At 50.5% G+C, this 19,372-nt stretch overlaps 4 protein-coding genes and 1 long non-coding RNA gene across 5 annotated transcripts; 3 read left to right on the forward strand and 2 right to left on the reverse strand.

The window, feature by feature from the left end:
* The first annotated feature begins 940 nt into the window (after positions 1-940).
* Positions 941-2,041, forward strand: LOC120903912. Its single transcript, XR_005739672.1, has 2 exons — positions 941-1,161; positions 1,237-2,041. It is a non-coding gene; the product is annotated as an uncharacterized LOC120903912 (long non-coding RNA).
* Positions 2,042-2,152: 111 nt separating this feature from the next.
* On the reverse strand, positions 2,153-8,476 carry LOC120903907 (nidogen). The gene is made up of 9 exons (XM_040313578.1): positions 7,707-8,476; positions 6,212-6,703; positions 5,904-6,142; positions 5,094-5,838; positions 4,716-5,030; positions 4,495-4,645; positions 3,745-4,429; positions 2,803-3,675; positions 2,153-2,724 (listed from the first exon to the last, which is right to left on the reverse strand). Exons 1-9 carry the CDS (start codon positions 7,914-7,916, stop codon positions 2,475-2,477), a joined length of 3,960 nt encoding a protein of 1,319 aa, XP_040169512.1. The 5' UTR covers positions 7,917-8,476; the 3' UTR covers positions 2,153-2,474.
* Positions 8,477-9,159: 683 nt separating this feature from the next.
* Positions 9,160-14,368, forward strand: LOC120903908. Its single transcript, XM_040313579.1, has 5 exons — positions 9,160-11,218; positions 11,282-13,077; positions 13,161-13,806; positions 13,873-14,052; positions 14,110-14,368. The coding sequence occupies exons 1-5, from the start codon at positions 11,086-11,088 to the stop codon at positions 14,313-14,315; spliced, it is 2,961 nt and encodes a 986-aa protein (XP_040169513.1). The 5' UTR covers positions 9,160-11,085; the 3' UTR covers positions 14,316-14,368.
* A 72-nt stretch (positions 14,369-14,440) lies between these two features.
* Positions 14,441-16,366, reverse strand: LOC120903910 (5'-AMP-activated protein kinase subunit beta-2). Its single transcript, XM_040313583.1, has 3 exons — positions 15,653-16,366; positions 15,356-15,586; positions 14,441-15,270 (listed from the first exon to the last, which is right to left on the reverse strand). The coding sequence occupies exons 1-3, from the start codon at positions 16,166-16,168 to the stop codon at positions 15,124-15,126; spliced, it is 894 nt and encodes a 297-aa protein (XP_040169517.1). The 5' UTR covers positions 16,169-16,366; the 3' UTR covers positions 14,441-15,123.
* An 85-nt stretch (positions 16,367-16,451) lies between these two features.
* Positions 16,452-17,781, forward strand: LOC120903911 (anaphase-promoting complex subunit 11). The gene is made up of 2 exons (XM_040313584.1): positions 16,452-16,659; positions 17,034-17,781. Exons 1-2 carry the CDS (start codon positions 16,641-16,643, stop codon positions 17,267-17,269), a joined length of 255 nt encoding a protein of 84 aa, XP_040169518.1. The 5' UTR covers positions 16,452-16,640; the 3' UTR covers positions 17,270-17,781.
* Positions 17,782-19,372: the final 1,591 nt, after the last annotated feature.

A 19,372-nucleotide genomic window follows, 5' to 3' on the forward strand; every position in this document is an offset into this window, starting at 1 on the left:
GAGATTTTGATGCTTAATTTTCGTAATTTTGTTTAATTTAGAAAAAAAACTGTTTAAACTTTTGATCAACCATTGAAAATTCAGCTCCATAAAGAAGTTGAGTAGAATGGATTGCACGTTCCAATTCCAACCAAAACGTTCCGTGTAACACGGCCATAATATTCTCAATTTCCCCTGCCATTCCCTTCAGAAACGTGCGCTACAGCCGCTGCACCAGCCCCATAGCAAACACATCGATGACAGCTGATTTGCTGCTGTGCTGATCGCTTCCTACGCGCCTATTTCTTTCACGGAATACGACGGCTCACTGCGTTTCCCAAGAAAGTGCGACAATTGAACAATTGAACAATTGAAAGTAACGGTCCGTTGGCTAACTGTTGGCGTTGTTGGCAAATTCCAAGAATTCTATCGAATGGTGGTGAATACGATTCGGTCCCAAGGAGTACAAATGGTTCAGAAAGTGCACAGAAGTTGTAGATGCAGAGCAGCAAAACAAGGACGAGTTTCGGTGGAATGAGTTACGTGTTGGCTCTGTTCGTTGTAATGAATAAGTATCTGCAAATCGGTGAGTATTTTCCATTGAAATCATTTCATACCTATTGCTGCAGCTCTGCCGTTGATGCGATTGCGATCGTTGGCTTAGTCCATTCTGTATACATTAGTGGTGGGAGCTTGGAATCGGACTTACTCGATTCTGATTCCGTGTTCGGAATCAATTCTAGAGCCGATTCCAATGCTGGAATCGATTCCGATTCCGGAGTTGATTTCGGAGCCGATTCCAGAGCCGATTCCAGAGCCGATTCCGGAGTTGACTCCGGAGCCGATTCCGGATCCGATTCCAATGCTGGAGTTGATTCCGGAACCAATTCTGGAATCGATTCCGGAACCAATTGCGGAGTCGATTCCGATTCCGGAGCTGATTCTGGGATAAATTCCGGAACCTGATTCCGGACCTACTATCCGGAATCGATTCCAGAAAACTGCGGAGCTAGCCGGAATCGATTCCGACAAAAACTTCATTTTTCCCATCACTGTATATATGATGTGATCGGATATTACGGAACAAAAGACCTTGTTGTATACGAGTAACATGGTTCGGCCCAGGGCTGGTCATACTAGTCATACTTCTGAGCATCATTTTCCCTAACAAGTCATCAAGAGGTAAGTATTGGAGTGCTACAGTTCAAACAGATTTAATTTGTGCTAATCAATGATATTTTAACCACATTCTTACAGCTCTGGTATGGCGGCAGCCCAAGACTGAGCTCACTTGCTCCAGAGATACTAATCAGAAGAACTGTTGACGTTACGGTCGGGAGGAATGTCTGTAAAAGTAGGACAGCTTTTGAGGACAAAGAACATTCTACCATACTAGCACTAGAACCTTTTACCGTGTGTCGAAATACGCTCTATCGAACTCCATAACTGTTAGTAAATAGAAAAATGATCTGCCGAACAGGACAGGAGTTCGATGGTTTCGCTGCTTGAAGATTAGAACGATTGGAGGTAACATTCATACGAAGGGTACTGGACATTTTCGTCGCATATCGAGGCATTTATATTATCAGAACTGAAATAAGTCATTTCCATTTTAATCGCGTCTCGAGAGAAACATGCTCTGAAGGTTTTTAAGCCCCGCACGATAGGAAAGATCGATGGATGAGCCGATACAACTTGTACGTGTACGAGATGGACGTGTTGTATGAGCTGTACGATACTGTTATGTGGCTGGTCATGTATACGCATGGAACCGGACGACTTGATGGCTCCCCGTGAAGTCCTTTTAGGTCTTTAATGTGGGAAGTTGGCTGTGATAACGGATCGGCAGATGGAGACACGTGACGGTGAGCGATTTCGGACATTTCTGCAACTAGCCAAGATAGCAAATGTTGGTTGTATAGTGCTGTGTAAGTAAGCATGTTATTTAGAGTAGAACATTGGCAGGCTTCGAACCTCACTTTACCTTAGAAATCTGTCCTTCATTGCGACGATCGGATGTGAAGTTTCAAATCGTTTCAAATAAATATACCTAAATAGAGAATTTTCCCTGTGTCTTACTGTTATATACCATGCTTAAACCCTCCTGTATGTTGATAATATTTCTCAAATAATTTAAACCACCTACATGTACACATTAACCACACACCGCGACTTAAAGTAATAGAGAGTTTATTGTCGGCTTAAGCAGCGAACGTTACAAACCATTTCGCATACATTCGTCGCACGATTGCGATCGTCAACCTTCGTCATCATCATCATCCACTCTCTCTCTCTCTCTGTGCTAATCCTAATGTATGTCAAGATAAATTTGCTTTTTTTCTTTCAGCTTTCAGGAAGGAAAAAGGGAAAAGTGGGGAAGTACAAAAAACACGCATTACTGCACGGCCGATTGTCTGTTTGTAAAGGTTGCCCACAGTAGAAAAGCACAAAACCAACCAACAGCCGTCCCCCCTTCTAGAGTACACACATACTTCTTAGTAGTCTAATACGACGTCATTGTTGCAGTTGCGCGTACACTTGCAGCTACGGCCGGAAGGGGCACGCGGATTGATCAGACAAATCTTGTCCTCCGGACAGTCACCATTGTTGCTGACGCACGGGCTGTAGAACAGCGGGCACTTGTCGGTGACGGCCGTCATGCCGTACATCTTGTGGTTGCCAAATACGGGCGAGTTGATCGGCTTCTGGCGCACACCGTACAGGTTGATGCTTTCGATCTTTTTACTGTATTTTTCGAGGGAAGAAGAGAGAGAAAGCGTCTCAAAATAGTGTCTCAAAGAGTTCGAAAGCTCCTCTACTTACGTCATCCAATCCGTCCAGTAGAACAAATCATCGGTAACGGCCAACCCGAACGGGTACGTCAGATTGCTGGCGATCGTGCGGATCTGTCTGCTGTACGTATCAATACACTCAACCTTCTTCGTTCCCGCGTCAGCGTAACAAAGCTCCCCAGTCGCCATCGACACCTGGATGCTGTTCGGCAGAGCTACCTGCGGACTACCCACCAGCTGCTCCCGCTCCGTTCCGTCCAAATTCGACCACTCAATCTTCGGCCCATCCCGATTCCAGTCCGACCAGTACAGCTTCGTCTGATGCGGATCGACCGCAATGCCGCGCGGATTGACCAAAAACTTCGAAATCAGCACCGTCCTCTGCTCCGGATTGTCCAGGCTCGCCACCTCGATCGTATCCTTCGCCGAATCGGTCCAGTACAGCCGGCGCGAGATCCAATCGACCGCCACACCCTCCGGCGACACAATGTCCTTCGTGATGAACGGCTTCTGATCGGTACCATCGTACTTGGCGCTCACGATCTGCTGGGCCGCAATGTCGCTCCAGTAGATGCGTCCCTCGGCACAGTCCCGATCGAGCCCGATCGACATGAACGCCATCGTGACGGGGTACCCGAGCCCACCGTTCAGCGGGACGCGTATGTTCGCCACACCCTGGCTGATGAGCAGGAAGCCATCGTCCAGCCGGTGAGCGGTGTTGCAGACGGACCCGTTGCCGATGAAGCCATCGTTACAGATGCACTGGTAGCCGTTGGTAGTGGACTCGCAGCGAGCGTTCGGATCGCACAGGCTCGGGATATTGGCACAGTTGCGCTCCGGTGTGCAGACGAACCCATCGCCAAAGAAGCCCTGATTGCACATACACTCGTACGAGGAAGGATCTCTGTGAAGGAGGACAGAAAATAGCGATTAAAATCTACAAATTATGATGTTGTAGTCCACCCATTCTCACCTATAGCTCGGCACACAGGCAGCATGCAGCCCGCAGTTGTTCCTCACATTGCACGGCGGTGGAATGGAACGGCATTGCGACACTCCATCTCCAACGAAACCCTGCGGACAGTGGCAGTACGGTATCTTCTGCACAGGGTCGATCACGCAAACCGCATTCTCCGCACAGTACGCACCACCGCACGATCCAGCCCGCACACAAAAGTCGGACAGATCCCGCTCGTACCCTTCCTGACACACGCACACACCCTGCTGGCACTCCGAGTTCATGCCACAATCGTCATCGACCGCACACTCCGGCGCGAGATGGCACGTACGACCATCACCCTCGTAGCCCTTGTTGCAGACACACACCGACTTCCGATTCAGCATGTACGTGCAGGACGCATGGATGTCACAGATCTCCTCATCATCCAGACAGGACACTTCCTTCTCGACGCACGTATACCCATTACCATCGTAGCCCGGGTTGCAGATACATTCGTGCCGGTACGAGCTGTCACGCCACTCACAGTTTGCGTGCGGGCTACAGTTGTTCTCCACATCGCACGGCGGCATACCTTCCTGGGGGACCTCCTCCGGGTCGAGCTCAACTCGCCGGCAGATCTGGTTGAACGCGTACTCGATCAGCGTGTAGCCGGTGGGGCACGTGCAGCCCAGTATCGTGCAGAACGGTTCAATTCCCTCTGCAAACGTGACGGATTGTGGTAAATTAAAGAGAAACCATGGGAGGTCTTGTGTCACTACTTACCTTCTTCAACGTACGTCTCCTTCACGCACTCCTCCCCGTTCCAGACGCTTTCCGGATCGCACAGTGACTGACAGTAGCTGACACCATCGCCATCGTACCCCGATCGGCACTGGCACTGACCCTCGACACAGTCCGCAAACTCGGCACAGCGCTGCCAAAGACCAAAGTATAAAGTTGAAGACGATCGTAAACTACATCTCACCCCGTCTTCCCACACTTACCTCACACTGTTCCGGCTCTTCCTGGGTCGGGTCACTGTCTACCTCGTTGTAGCTGTGCCCACCGTAGCTTGCAGGCGTCGACACCGTGTACGACGAAGAGGTCGGTTGGCTGTATCCACCCGGCACTACTTTGTCACACACGTACCCATTGCCCTCGTAGCCCGGGTTACAGCGGCAACTGTAGCCGCCCGGCTCGTTGTAGCACTGCGCATTCTCGTCACAGATGTTAACGCCCGAGCACTCGTCAATGTCCACACAGTTGATGCGATCGCTCGTACCGTACGGGATGTAGGTGAACCCGTTCTTGCAGTTACACTGAAATGTGAGCAACAAAGTGAGCAACAGCAGCCAAAGTGTGGTTTGTGTTGGTGTACTCACATCGAATGTGTCGTCAGGCTTCGGCACGCACACCGTATTATCCCCACAGTTGGCCTCATCGCACGGGTTAAACTGATCGCCGATCACCATCTTCGACAGCATGCCCATCCGGACGGCTCGCTCCCTCGGCTCGTACCCCAGATTGATGCGCGTAATCTTCAGCATCGATTCATCCTTTCCGGCAATGGTGTCCTCATTGCCCGAGCATCCCTCGTACGTAATGTCCTGGTACAGTGTGTAGCTGACGTTGCGTGCCTGCGACTCCACCCGGAAACTGTGCGCACTGACAGCTTGCAGTCGATCCTTACCGGACCGTCGGAAAGCGACAGAGTAGTCATCCAGATGGAGCTTCTCAAGGGCCGGAATGGAAGGTAGCTGTCCGGACAGATGCACATCCAGTGCGAGTTGATCCCACACGTTCAGTCCCGTGTACTGTTGGGTGATGTAGAACGACTCGCCCGTCTCGAACTGCAGTGTGCTGGTGTGGTTGAACTTGCCACCTGTCAGCTGGTAACCGTTCATGGAATTTCCAAGGGGCTTGGCGAACAGCCACGCGATCGTACCACCGAGAATTTGCGTTAGCTGGAGATCAGTGCCGAGCTGCTCCTCGAGCGGACTGATCGCAGTGTACGTACGCCCATCCACCATTACAACGTACGACTGAAGCTGAGTGTCGAGAGGCTCACCGTTCACATTGCCGAGCACCTTACCAGCGACCCGCAGTGGAATGTCACTCTTCACGCAACTGTTCACGTAAAATGTTGATCGGAATATAGAGCTCATGGCTTCGTGTGGAATGGCCCAACTTACCTGAATCCATTTCCGTAGTAGCCGGACTTGCACTGACAGCAGAAGCCCCAGTTGCTGTTGACACAGGAGGCCGCCGAATGGCACTTGTACCGGCCACCATCAGCGCAGCTGCGCGGTTCACTCGGTTCGGCGTGCTGGCGGTCCGGCTGCTCCACATTCCCCTCCGGTGCGAGCGGTCCAACGTGATACAACCACACGCCCGGTTGATTAATGTTGGACGAAATCGTTAAATGGCGTACCTGAGAAGTGGAAAAAACTAGATGTTGACCCTTCATCCTGAACACCCAACACCTTCCAACAGTACGTACATTATCAGTACCGGAACCGGGCAGCATAAACGTACGATCATCTTCCGCGGCAAAGCCGGCCTGCGCGCGCACATCCGGCAGGCCACTATCGCCGGTATCACCCTGGATCCAGCTGATGCCCTCCTCCGGGTACAGGAACTGCACGAACGTGTCCGTCGCGCCCTGTATGATCGCCACCTGGAACGAGTTCTGCACCTCGTTCTTCATGCTGTAGTGGCCCACGTGCTCCCAGGTCGCGACGAACACCTGCAGCGCCTCGAAGCCCCCGGTCCGGGCCAGTAGACTGCCAAAGTTGTCCCGCACCAGCTCGGTCGTGCGGTGGAGCAGGGTGGGATCGCGCGACTTAAAGTACACGATCGTGGCCGTATCGTTCGGCAGGGTTGTGTCGACGTTCGCGTAGAACGGCGCGATCAGCGGGTTGCCGAGCGGGAAGGGTAGATTGAGGAAGCCGACCAGCTCGCCACCGAACGACAGGATGCCGTTGGTGTTGATCTGTGTGTGTGTGTGTGCATGTGAAGGAGTAAAACCGGGAGAAGCATACCCATAAATCATTGGTTAATTTGATGGAACATTGCTAAAACACCACACAAAGGGAACGCATTCATTCGCTCTCCGCGAGGAAGATCAACGGGGGCAGGGCTCGTTATCATCATCTTTAGCTGGTGCCATCCTCCATGCTGTCCACTGTCATGCTGTGGCATTTATGTAATGGCGCAAAGTCGTTATTTTTACCATGCAATTGCTAAATGTTCGCTCCCGGGCAGAGCAGAGGTTCTATTTACACATCTGCCGAGGACGGTGGTGCTCTTGGCCGCTTGGACGCTTGACCACGAGTGCTGATAAGAGAAAGCACATCTTTGTTTGACGCTAATGGGCTAGGCTGTGTGGTGCGGATCATCATCGTTTGAGCGATCGGACACACTTTTGCTCGGTGCAAAACAATTTGCAAAGGCGCTTTCGCTTTTGTGTGCGGGGCGTGAAATATTGTCCCTCAAGGGCAGTGCGTCGGTACAATTGAAGTGAAGCTCTGGATGGAAGGTGAAGTAGTTGTTTCGAGTGATTGGGATTGGAGTAAGCATTTAAGAGGAGAATTTGCAACCAAGCGATCGGATTGGTCTTGTGGTGTAGTTGGTTAGTGGAGGGCTTTACAACATGCCGCGCACGGGTTCAAATCGAGTCGCGGAATATACAGAATGAACTTTTAGTAAGTAATAAGGTAGTTTATTTCGCCTCAATAGCACAAGAAATACGATCATTTACAGTGGGGTAATGTTGATTCCTGCCAGCGAAGATCGCGCTCCTATTCTCATCATATGTACAGCTATTCGCAATTTGTGTGAAGGCTGTGTCTATTGATAACCCTCAACAAAAAGCAAGAAGTAAACAGCGCCGCAGCATGGCCACACCACGGATGATGATCCTCTGATTGCTCATTTCTTCTCTCTTTCTATGGGTCCTGTCCAACTATCAAACGTTTTCTTAAACACAAACTTACGTAAACACGGTCGTATTTTTCGTTGTAGAAGTAAGCTGGCATGTCCAGATCCATGTACTGGAACTCTTCATCACCTCGCGGCAACACCTCGCTGGCTTCGTTCGCGTAGCTGTACAGATCGCGAGGATCCACCGCATGTACGATCAAGGGTAGTAGTAGTAACACCGCGTACACTACTAACCCTTGCAATACCTCACTTTTGACAGACATTTTGTTGGATCACACCGAAACGGAACGGAGTGCACTTTACACTTGGAAGTATCTTGTCTTGGAAGGTTAAGACTTGCCAAGACAAACGCGGTTAAATCCGTTTGGGAAACATACGGAGATAATCGACCGGTTTTTACACACAATCACCTATACACAAGAGAGCACACACACACACGCTCACTTCCAATCAGTGTTTTTCTCACTAAATCACTTTCAATCTCTACGTCGTCGGGCGTTACCGAAGCGGAACCTTATCAACGGGCACCACCGACAACACACCGTGTGCGTCCTCCAGCGCACGGATCCAGGTTCTTGTGTGGGTCTCGCGGGTCCGATGGCCTATCGCGCACGCTTGTCTTAGCACACTATCAGCAAACGGACACCATTATTATTGCCTTCATTCATAATCTCTTTGCACCAAACACGCACACAGAGGAAAGAGGTGGATTTCCAGGACGGCCAATGACTGCCAATGGGATGTAGGCTCTGAGAAGACAGACCAACCCCGGTAGAAGAACTCAAGATTCACGTCCGCACCGGGCAAGACACCGAACACGACTGACTGCTCGGCATCTGGTCGGATGCTGGATCAAGGGATCTGCGACGGTCGCGAACAACTGTCGGCGCTGGTGCTGCTGCTGGGTCCCGAAGTTTAATGGGTCGCAACGCCGCAACGACCGGGGGCACATCTGGGAGAGGCTGGTATGAAGTACCCGCCGGAGCGAGAGTCTTCCGCGGTTAGCACCGGGTGTGAAGCGTGCCGTTTATCAATATCAGTCAGCGTGTATGCTTTGACTCACCGACGACGACGACGACTACTACGATCGGCGATCGACGTTTTGTCCAGATTTAGAACGTTCGCTGGTCAAGAATCGTGAGTGGGTTTTCGGACGATTGATTTACGTTACGAAATACCCAATGGCCACGGAGAGGACCCTTTACATAACCTACTATAACAACCATTTCAGTTGGTACCGTCTACATGTTCTTGCGACGCGTTCCCATCATGTTCCGAAATATCAATTAATATCAATTGTAGCCAAATGGTGGCGAGGCGAGACAGGCTAGGCTGATTGATGTCGACTTTTCGAACCCCCTGAAGATGAAGATGGGTGTAAAATTTTGGACCAATATATTGGAAGGGACCATCCCAATACCCTCATGCGTATGAGAAGGCACTACCGTCTAGCCAACTGCACGACGACGCCCCGTGGGTCTGATCCTGGACGATCTTGTCCACGACTGTGTTCTGACTCTGGCTGTGGTGACAATTAAAGCTAATAAATTCAACTGCGTGTAAGCTTCAATTAATATCAAGTGTATATTAATGATCTGTCCTCACTGCGTGTTCTTCCCCTTTTCTCCACCCAAGCGACATCGATGGTTGATGCGTGTACGCACGAGAAGCGCAATCGAACAGACGCGCACGCTGTTGATCTTCGCGTCGTGTCCGTTTGTGACGAAAAAGCGATTCCATCGCTGGTTATTATTATGAAACCGAGTAGTCGCACATCAATTGAGAGAGAGATAGAGAGAGGGGGAGCAGTGCAGCATCCCTTGCTCGGATAATGTGGTGTCAGGGTAAATGAATTTTAATTTATACATACATATACACATGCGTGGAAATGCTATTGCGGGACGAACGCAAAATTCATTTACGCGTATGTTGTAGCAGGAGTTTTCCCATGTTTTCCCATCACCCGCACCAACCCCACGAGCACGTGTTTGTGTGTGTGCCTGTGTCTGCTGGAATAAACGTTAAAGTCGTCACCCGCGTACTCGAGAGGAAAGCGAAAAAGGAACGGAGGGATGATGGCCCGGCTGCGGTTACGCACCAGCTGACACAAGGGGATCGACGTTTCTAATTTTGTGAAGAGGCAATTTCGGTGGACATGAATAATTAAAAACATGTGTTTGATCTGACGATGACGATGATGATGACGATGCACCGTGCGCGTGGAGTAGAGTCGGTGTGTACGGAAGTCGGAGTCTGTGCGCTTCGAGCACTGGGAGTGATGGTTATTTATGGGTTTTTAGGGGACGGGGGTTTGCCGTATTCCGAATGGGGGGAAGTGAGGGAAAGCCGGGAAAATGCATGAAACGTGCGCGGCTCAACATTAAACGCAAATATCGCGTACAATTTTGTGCCACAGCGACAAAACGCTTTGATCGCTTCGACTTTTACTGCCAAGCAGAGTGAGTGCCGCAGAGGACTCAATTGATGGTTTAGTGGCCAGTTTCGGGCAATAAATCTATTAGCAGCAGTTGCCAGCCAATATGTAGTTGAATTTGGTTCAAGGGGTTGTTTTTGGTTTATATGTTGCAATAAATAGGAACAAAATTTGGGGTCAGTTCTAAGCGACACTTTGAAGAGGAAGTTGAACAGGAAAATGGAAGACAATATTTTTCTTTCTTGAACTGTATTTTCCAATTTGAAGCTGGGAAAACGAAGCCACGAATGTCTGTCTGCAATGTGGAATAATATTTACTACAACTGTTCATTGCAAACACATGGTTCATGCTGAAAAGTCTTTGGCGGTGTTCCAATGTGAGGATCTTTGCTGCTTCAATGTGTCTTTAGAAAATGTGTACGTTTCGATGCTGGCAAATCATACTCGTCTTCAATTTCCAAGAGTTATATTGCCTAAACTTTCATTTGTCGACTAAATAAATTTTGAATAAAACAGCTCCAGAGCATAACTAATGGCTTATTGTTCTCAAAATACCACATCGAGAGCCACGTATGAGCTAATTCACTGTTGGCTTTCGCTTCGGATTTTACTTCCATGTGACTCATCATTTGAAGAAAATTAGGCAAAATTTCAAATGTTAGCGTTACGTAATGCATGGATGCTTCCTAAACCGTTGAAACGTGTTAGATCACTTTCATCGGCGGTGAAATATTTCACTCCCGTTTCAACTACACACACACACCATCACAGCGTGCAGTTTGACAGATCAACAAATACCGCCACCAAAACATCAACAATACCTCGCTCGGCGTGCTGCGTGCGTTTGGTGGCCGGAATGTGACCGCAGCAAACGGTGAAATGGCTAGCTGTTGATATTTAATTGGTGTTTCGTTGTAAAACAGAGCTGTTATAGATGTATATTGTTAGTTTGTTAAAGTCGCCCACTTTTGTTTACGTGCGTTCGTGTGGCGGCTACGATGGCGAAACGGTCCGGGCACTTCCAGCTGAAGCAACCGCTCGCCTCGAAGAAACCGAAGCTCAACATCGAAATCGTCCCGAGCCAGCAGTACAACCCACAGCCGAGTACTTCCAAGGCGGGCAGCTCCTCAGGTGAGTGTTGTTCATTGCTATGTTCCATGAGAAACTCTGCTCACACACAATCACTATTTCCAGGTGCGGGCAAAAGTGCCGCCACAGCCGCCACCACCACCACAGCGGAAAACCTGTGGGACGATGACGACGACGACATTATCGTGCTCGCGACCCAGGCCATCGAGGCGGACCTTACGTTCGGCAAGTTTAGCCGCAGCGTCAAGACGAGCACGCAGCAAACGACGGAGGTGATCGCGGCCGGGGGGCAGCACACCGGGGCAGGGAAGCTTCCGGGCAAGGTACCGGACAAGCTGGTGGCGGAACTGTTTGCCGACGGGGAGGATGATTTGTTTTCGGAAAAGCTCGATGACAACTATCGCAACATCGACAACGCGATCAACGACTACTTCAACAACAACGACGATGACTTCAATCTGGACGAGTTCCGGCAGGAAGAGCAAGCACCGTCGGTTGGTGGGAGGCGTGAACCCGCACCGAAAGCATCGTGGGAGGAAGCACCTTCGGTTAGTGCGAAGCATTCAGGTGAACCGCAGGCACCGAAAACTTCCTGCGAGGAACCACCGTCGGTCGGTGGGAAGCGTGAACCCGCACCGAAAGCCTCATGGGAAGAAGAGTTTAAGGTACCACCGGCGCCACTGCCACCGGTGGGAGCGAAAGCGAGTGAACCGAGCAAGGCTTACAACAAGGATGAACCGACCTCTACCTCGCGGTTGGGCATTTTTAGGCCAAAAACCTCCACCGCAACATCGTTTAAAGCTACCCCATCACACACCCCCAAACCGGAAGCGGAAGAGAAGCCGGAACTAGCCTCAAGCCAAAAGCAGGAACATGCCAAGGACATTCAGGTGAAGTTTCTCACCAAGCACGTAGAGCAGCTGGCAAAGAAGGTGGACAGCTTGCAGAAGGACTACACCGAAGCGGTGGAAAAGGCCCAGGTCAAGGACGGCGAAGTGTCGATGCTGCGGTACGAGCTGAAAATGGTGAAAACCGCCAACGAGCAGCTGCGGCTGGAGAAGATGCGCGAAAAGGAAACGATCCAGAAGGAGTGGCTCGAGAAGATGAAGAATCTGGAGAAAACCATCTCAGCGCAGAAGGTGGAGAATGAGTTCAAAGAGATGGAAATAATGAATCTAAAAACGAAGCGATTAAACGCCACGTTTCGATCGGCGGAACCAGCGGAACCGCAGCCACCAGAGCCACCGCCGGCTCGTGCTACAGCGGAACCCGCACCCTCAACCTCAGCTCAACCGAAAGCGACCGAAGCCACGGAGGATGAGTTCGATCTCGCGTCGCTGCTACCGAAACTGTTCCTTGGCGAACCGGCCGAACTGTGCGAGCCGCTGGACGTTGATCCGCAAGCGTTCGTGAATGCAACCGACAGCTCGGTACGGAGTCGACAGCTCCGCAAGTACTCGCGGGTGACGCGCAACGAGTTTACGATCGCCGATCAGCTCGTATCGCTGCAGACCTTTCTGTCCCAGATGCTAATCGCCGCAAAGGCTTCCGGTGATGAAACGACGGAGCGGATTGTCCTGTCCCCCGGCATGTACCCGCTGGTAGCGATCGCCACGGAAAAGGGGCTGGAAGAGATCGATCTGTACTGTCAGCGGTTGGGACAGCACAAGGAGACAGATTTTCGTCTTAATGGGCCGAAAAGTACGATGGAGCAATCGGCCCCAGTGAACGTGTTCCAGCAGGAGCAGCTATACAATGGCGAGCAGGCCGTCGTGATACGGCGCTTCCTGGCGGTGGTCGGACTGTACTGTCGAATCTCGGACGATCTGGTAGTGAAGCGATTGCTGGAGAAGGAGCTCGTGCTGCGACTCGCGAAGAATATGAAACGGATCAGTACCGCTGTAAGTAGGGAAGAGGTGTTTGGTTTGGTGCATTTCTCCTTGCAAAATAGTATTCTGATGTGCATTGTTCCAACTTCTTTCAGATCATCCTGACGTCACTGCATGGACTGGTAACGGGTGCGGCTGCACTGCTCAACGGAATAAGCTTCCGCCCGCGAAGGTTCCTCCTGTACGGTGCGAGCGGTTCCCAGCTGATGGAACTATTCCGTTCGATCGTGCTGTGCCAACCCGATGCACCATCCTCGATGCTGCAGCTGTCCGACTTTCTACGCCGCCTGTCCCACATCACGGATGGCAGTGTGAACCATCTGCTCAATCGTCTCTGCATCAGCCATCATCCGGTCGAAACGGGTCAGCAGCAGCAGCAGCAGCAGCAGCAAGGGGAACAGCAACCCACAACATCCCGCCGACAGTATCGGTTAAAAACGATCAGCTTTTCACTGGGAACCTGCACGCTGCAGATGTACGCGGCACTGTTGGAGAACTCCGTCCGGCCACACGACCGGTACGAGGCGTGGCAGATGAAACCGTTGCTGACGAACACGGAAAATACGATCCACTTCCTGCGGAACGTGCTGCTGCATCCGGTTGGGTGGGTGAAATCGTTCTACGACCGGGAAGATCCGAACGAGTGTGAGCTTTGCCACATCCGGATGGTGTCGGCGTTCGTTACGCTGCTGTTCCGGGTGCTGCTGTGCTGGAACCAGCAAACGGTTAAGGACGAAGAAGGTTTGCTTACCTTGTTGTTTGGCTTTTGCGCTCAAATAGCTTCATCATTTTCGCACTACTTTGCAGATGTATCGCACATTCATTGTATCGCCCGGCACGGTGTACTGCTGCTGTACGATCTGTTCCAGACGGCGTACCACAAGAAGCTGTTACGAATCGCAGGGCCCACCGTTCGGTACCGTCTACGGGTAACGTACAACTGGCTGCAGCTGTACCAGAAGGAGTTCAATTTCGATGACGTTCACAGTGAGTATAGGGCCTCCCGTTAATGTTTCTTACACTAACAAGCTCTTCTGTTTCCAGTAAGAACCCTCGGCATGTTGGACATGCGCCTCCTAATGCCTGATCCGCTGCGCGCCTATCTGGAAGCGGAAATCGACGATCCAGAAGCTGAAAAGAAAGCGGCCGACAGTGAGGATGCGCGTAGAGCGGAAAGTAACGCAATCATGGAGGAGCTGTTTGCCGGCTTCTTCAATACTTACGCTAACAATAGTGCCACACTGTTATAATATATCTAATTGTATGCTTTGCACCCTGCCCGCCTGCGGAACAACACACAGTATTTTATAGCGTATTTTCCTTTCATAGTGTGATTTTCTCTGCTGCTGCAGCTGCTCACCGATGACATTGAATGTTGAGTGTTCGAAAAACTTTATTCATCGTTTCATTAACACCAGCTTTATCCAGCGTATTTACACGAAAGATTCGTAAAATATGTTTGTATCGCCACCGGCTAGTCGTCGTCGTTTTCGATCGATTGGGAAACGGCGAAAACAGAAAAGCAATTAAAATATTTCTCTCTACCATGGCTGCGACTGTCGCGTAAATCGTCCTCTCTCTCTTCTCGTGCATTCTCTCCAAACCAGTTCCCGTCTTCTATTTTGTTCTACAGTTAATTTTTCCAAGCCATTTTTTCCTAGTCTTACCTACAAACTACGCAATATATAATCAACGAACTGTGTGTGAGGAATTTAAAAAAAAATACATTTAGCTGTGTGACCTCCACGCGGCGGTCAAATTATCCTTTCCGCCACACAGCACAGCAACCAACCAACCAGGAACCAATCCAATGATGAATGTATCTGTGTACGTTTGTGTGTTTCTGTGGCCCCAGCGGATGGATTAACCACACAATGGGTTGTCGTTGTGTGTAAGCTTATACAGCTTTGGTTTTCAATCGTTTTGGTTTATCCCCATTAGTAGTTCCCTGTCCCCCCCCTATCTAATAAGATATCGCGCCCAAGGCGCGCTGCTCGCGTAATGGTATGAAAATAGGCTACACCCTTCTCCCGCACACATACCCGCGGCCAGAAGCATCTAGATCGGTTTGTAGAGCAGCGTGGTGACGTATTTCTTCCGGTAGCGATGCGTCGCGCTCAGCACCATGACACCGTCCTTGATCGAAAGGGCGTACAGGTGATTCAGCATGACGTGGTTCGGCTCGGGCAGCAGGGTCGGTTCACACTGCGTGAAACAGGCATTGGAAGAAACGCGTTTAGTAAACGAGCGTGATAAGACTGGAAACGGTTGCAGTTCAACGATTTCTTACCGACAGTGGAGTGTCCTTGTTGAGAATGACCTGCAGCAGATGGGGCGGCAGTACGGGCGGGCCCGATTCCTTGCCCCACGGTCTGGCCGTAGGTATGTCCTGGCCCCACTCCTTCGACTCGTCCTTGCCCGTGTCCTCGCTGTCCTTGGCCAGCGCTTGGAATACTTCAAAGTCGGACTGACGCACGGTGACGAGGTTGTTCGTGGTGCCAGCGTCATTTTCTACATTTTTCTGTGGATAAAACCCGGATTAGCATTCCATTTGAAGGTAAGCAAACAGGGTATCTCGTTCGCTTACCAGCTTCGGATCGTGCTTCCATTCGCCATCGACCAGAAACTTGTACTGATGGTCCCCCTCCGGGATGTTGATGATGGTCACGAAGTCGGCGTGCGATTTCACCATCGGCAGTACCTTCCACTGCGAGAACGTGCCGCTAATAAACACCTGCTTGCCACCGCCGTCCCACTTGAACACGGTCGGCAGCGTACTGGACTGCTCCTCCTCCTGCTGTGCATCATCATCCGGCCCACCGCCACCACCGCCCGCTCCACCTCCAGGCGCCTCGGATGGGGTCGTTCCCTCGGACATGGTGCTGGAACGCTTCCGCGGCTCGCGGGCAAACTCCGGATCGGGCACGGACTTGGAGTACCCGTACGGTTCCACCTCCTCCTCCGTCGCGAACGGATACCCGTGGATGTGTGGCTTGCGGTCAAACACGAACGCCTGGTCGTCCTTCATCGGCGAGCCCGGGATGGGATCATTCGATCCGGATTTATGACGCTCCCTTGGCAAATTGCTACCTGCGTTTCCCATCCTGGCTACTCACGCACGAAAGGGGGCAGCACGGAACGAACCAAAGCACACGGAACCAGACGGAAAAGGGAGCTGCAGCGGGGAAGATTGGATTTGGGCTCGCCTTGTTCTGTGAGCAAAATTTTTCCCCTTTTTGCGTGTTTTGCGTATTTTGGTGAATGTTTTTGTGCAGCGAGAAACACAGTGACAGCTGACAACCATCACAAAAGCAGGGGAGGTTGCATTCGTTTTCCGCTAGATGGCGCATGTGAAATGTGTGCGTGCGTGTGTGTGTGCGTGAGAGATTGCGAACTGTCAAACCGCCACGGGCCCACAGCCAAACAAAATACAAAACAAACGGAGAAAAATCGGCTTCCTTTCGGCGTTGTGCGCGAGTTTTCCCCGTTTTTTCCGCTGAAAAGTGCCTGGTCGAGCCATTTTACGGGTGTATCCGTTATCCGATGGTGCTTGACCGAATGCGGTTGCTGTTAGGATGAAAGTCACGGTTAAAAGTAAGTACGGACAGCCCAAAGGAATGGCGGGGCTTTTCCAGGGAGAATCTCGGTACCCCTGAAAGGAAGCACGCGCATCCCGGCAGCGTGGAAAACGTGCACGTGTGTGGGTGTGTGTGTGGCGGCAGGAAAACTGTCATTTCGGAAAATTCGCTCAATTGAGCGTGTTTTTGTACGCATCCAGCTCGCAGGAAGAGAGAACCACACACCCGCAGAGAGCGGGTTTGGAGTGGATGAAAAGAGTTCCGGAGGGGGGTTGATGTTTATCGATTTTCCCGCAGTAGGTCCTTTTGCGTCACGTTGCGTCGGTGGTAGCAGCTAACGATTTTACACGAGCCTTTCTAAGCCAAACCTTGTCCCGCTTTCCTTTTCAGGCTGGATGGGTGTCGCCGTCTGGAAATGGCTGGCCAACGATGACAACTGCGGCATCTGTCGTATGGCATTCGAGGGCTGCTGTCCGGACTGTGCCCTGCCCGGTGACGACTGTCCGCTCGTGTGGGGCGCCTGCTCCCACTGCTTCCACATGCACTGCATCGTGAAGTGGCTCAACTCGCAGGCCAACCAGCAGTGCCCGATGTGCCGACAGGCGTGGAAGTTTAATGACAAGTAGTGGGCAGAAAACAAGGGGTAGATGGTACGCTGTTCCGACCGAGGTGTTAACGTGTGGAATCGGTTTCCGGCGTTAGTAATAATCGTAAAGCTAAGGGTAATGATGAGCGCACGGACTAGGTTGTAAGGAAAAATGCAGGTTTAAACGCGAGTAGCAACAGAGTAACAGAGAGGCCCAAGTTGCCCCGGCGGACAGTATTCCCGGTGGAAGTGCAAATTGCGGTGTGGCAAGTGTGTGTGTTTGTGTGTTCATACAGTGTAGCAGTGAGTCGAGTCGGTTCGATATTTGGCCATATATTAGAAAATATAATCCTTATTCTTCTGGTGCGGTGTGCGTTTCCGGCAAGGTGCAAAAAAGGTGGAAAGAATACGTAACGAGTTGAAGATAAAGTGCTAATAAGTAGTTGAAGTAGTGGCTCGTTTCAATTTTACACCATAATCCCCGTACATAACGTGTAAGTGGCCCACGTGTTCCTAGACGAGCTGCCGGTGTGACCAGTCCTATCAATTCAGTAAGGTAGGTAAACTGGATTTGTACAAAAAACATTAAATCAATTCCCTTAAATCAGCTTTATTATCTGTCTTATCATTTGCTACACAACCGTTCCCCTTTTACAGCTGAAGTTTCAAATCCACAAACGCATCACTTTAATTGAAGCCAAAGCGAAGGGGAAAAAACAAAAGGAATTTTGCGAAACTAGTCCATACACACACACAGGCACAGGCACAGACACTGGCGTCATGCGAAACTAGGCCCAGGAGTGTGCTCTGTTATCTGTCCGTGTTCTTTGTTTTAAAAATAACAAAGAATGTGCATCGAGCAGCACTACCTTTTACCGGCTCGGTGCATGCGATGATGCACCTTAATGCTATTTGCACGTCGAACGACAGTGACGCAATACGACAGGCCGCGAAGAATTTGCTCCAATTGCAAACCACCGCATAGCTGGTTCAATTAATTATATTTTAAACATTAATTCTTTTCAACATACAATTTCCTTTTAACAAAAAAAGGAAGCAAACCGGTCCTTCACACACCGTAAACCTTTGGCTCGTCTTTAGCTTGCACACGCGCTTTAATTATTTTAAACACTTTGTCAGTAATTAGTTTATTTATTTGCCGCGTGCCGATGTCGGGTGGTGGTGGTGATGGCTGTGGCCCCCATTTTCTTCCGTCGGAATGCGGCACAAAATAAATAAATTGCTCAATCGACGAGTTCGAGCCGAGTAGTAGTAGTAGCCGTGTTGCATCAGGTAGAGCAGCCAGCGGCACAACCACGGTGGCATAAAATCGTTACTTCCTTTCCTTCCTTCCTGTACCGATATTGCATTAAATGGCCGAGCGAAGGTGTAACAGCATGTGAAAATTGCTGGACGATGGTTTTCGCCGTTCTCCGGCAAAGGGTGCATTTTATTGCACCCACTTGCTTGCGCCCTCGCTGCATCGGCACAGGTGTGAATGGCCCAATAAAAGCCGGACGAGATTTGTTGCAGTGATTTGGAAAGATTTGGAGCGTTTAAAATGTTTTCCGCTGTGGGAGAGTTTTGGTTAAACAGATTAATGGTTTTTGTCTACATTTTTAGTAATCTCCGGAATGAAGCCATCTGTCCCGGTTCGGATTGAAATGTTGATGTCAAGCGTCATATCGTCGAATAAACATCGTAACTGATGCGTTGATCACCATACTGAACGCGTTCGCTGTTACGAGCAAAACACGACGGACCGACTGGTTGCATTATTTATCGGTCAGTTTTTGGATAAAAATGAGCCTCATCTTCAAACACCAACCCCCGACGAAGATCGGCCTTCAAACGCCCGCACCACCACATCCGGTGCTAAATGTGTTAGATCGCTACGCTTTGAAATCTCTCCGCACGATCAAAAGACACGGGACGGCGGACAGTGAAGATCGTTCGAATTGGCGTTTGTTATGTTTCTACCGTTCTACCGACTGTCTGGAGCCAAAACGCGGCACAGATGGTGGACACATGATAGACGACAAATACTGCTTTTCGCCGACGCGACGAAATGGACGGGAAGGGGGAGTAGATAAAACACATCAACCTAAAGGTCACTGCTCGGTGTAGCGGGCATGAGAAAACA

Source organism: Anopheles arabiensis, chromosome 3 (genome assembly GCF_016920715.1).
Source record: "Anopheles arabiensis isolate DONGOLA chromosome 3, AaraD3, whole genome shotgun sequence".
Lineage (NCBI taxonomy): Eukaryota > Metazoa > Arthropoda > Insecta > Diptera > Culicidae > Anopheles > Anopheles arabiensis.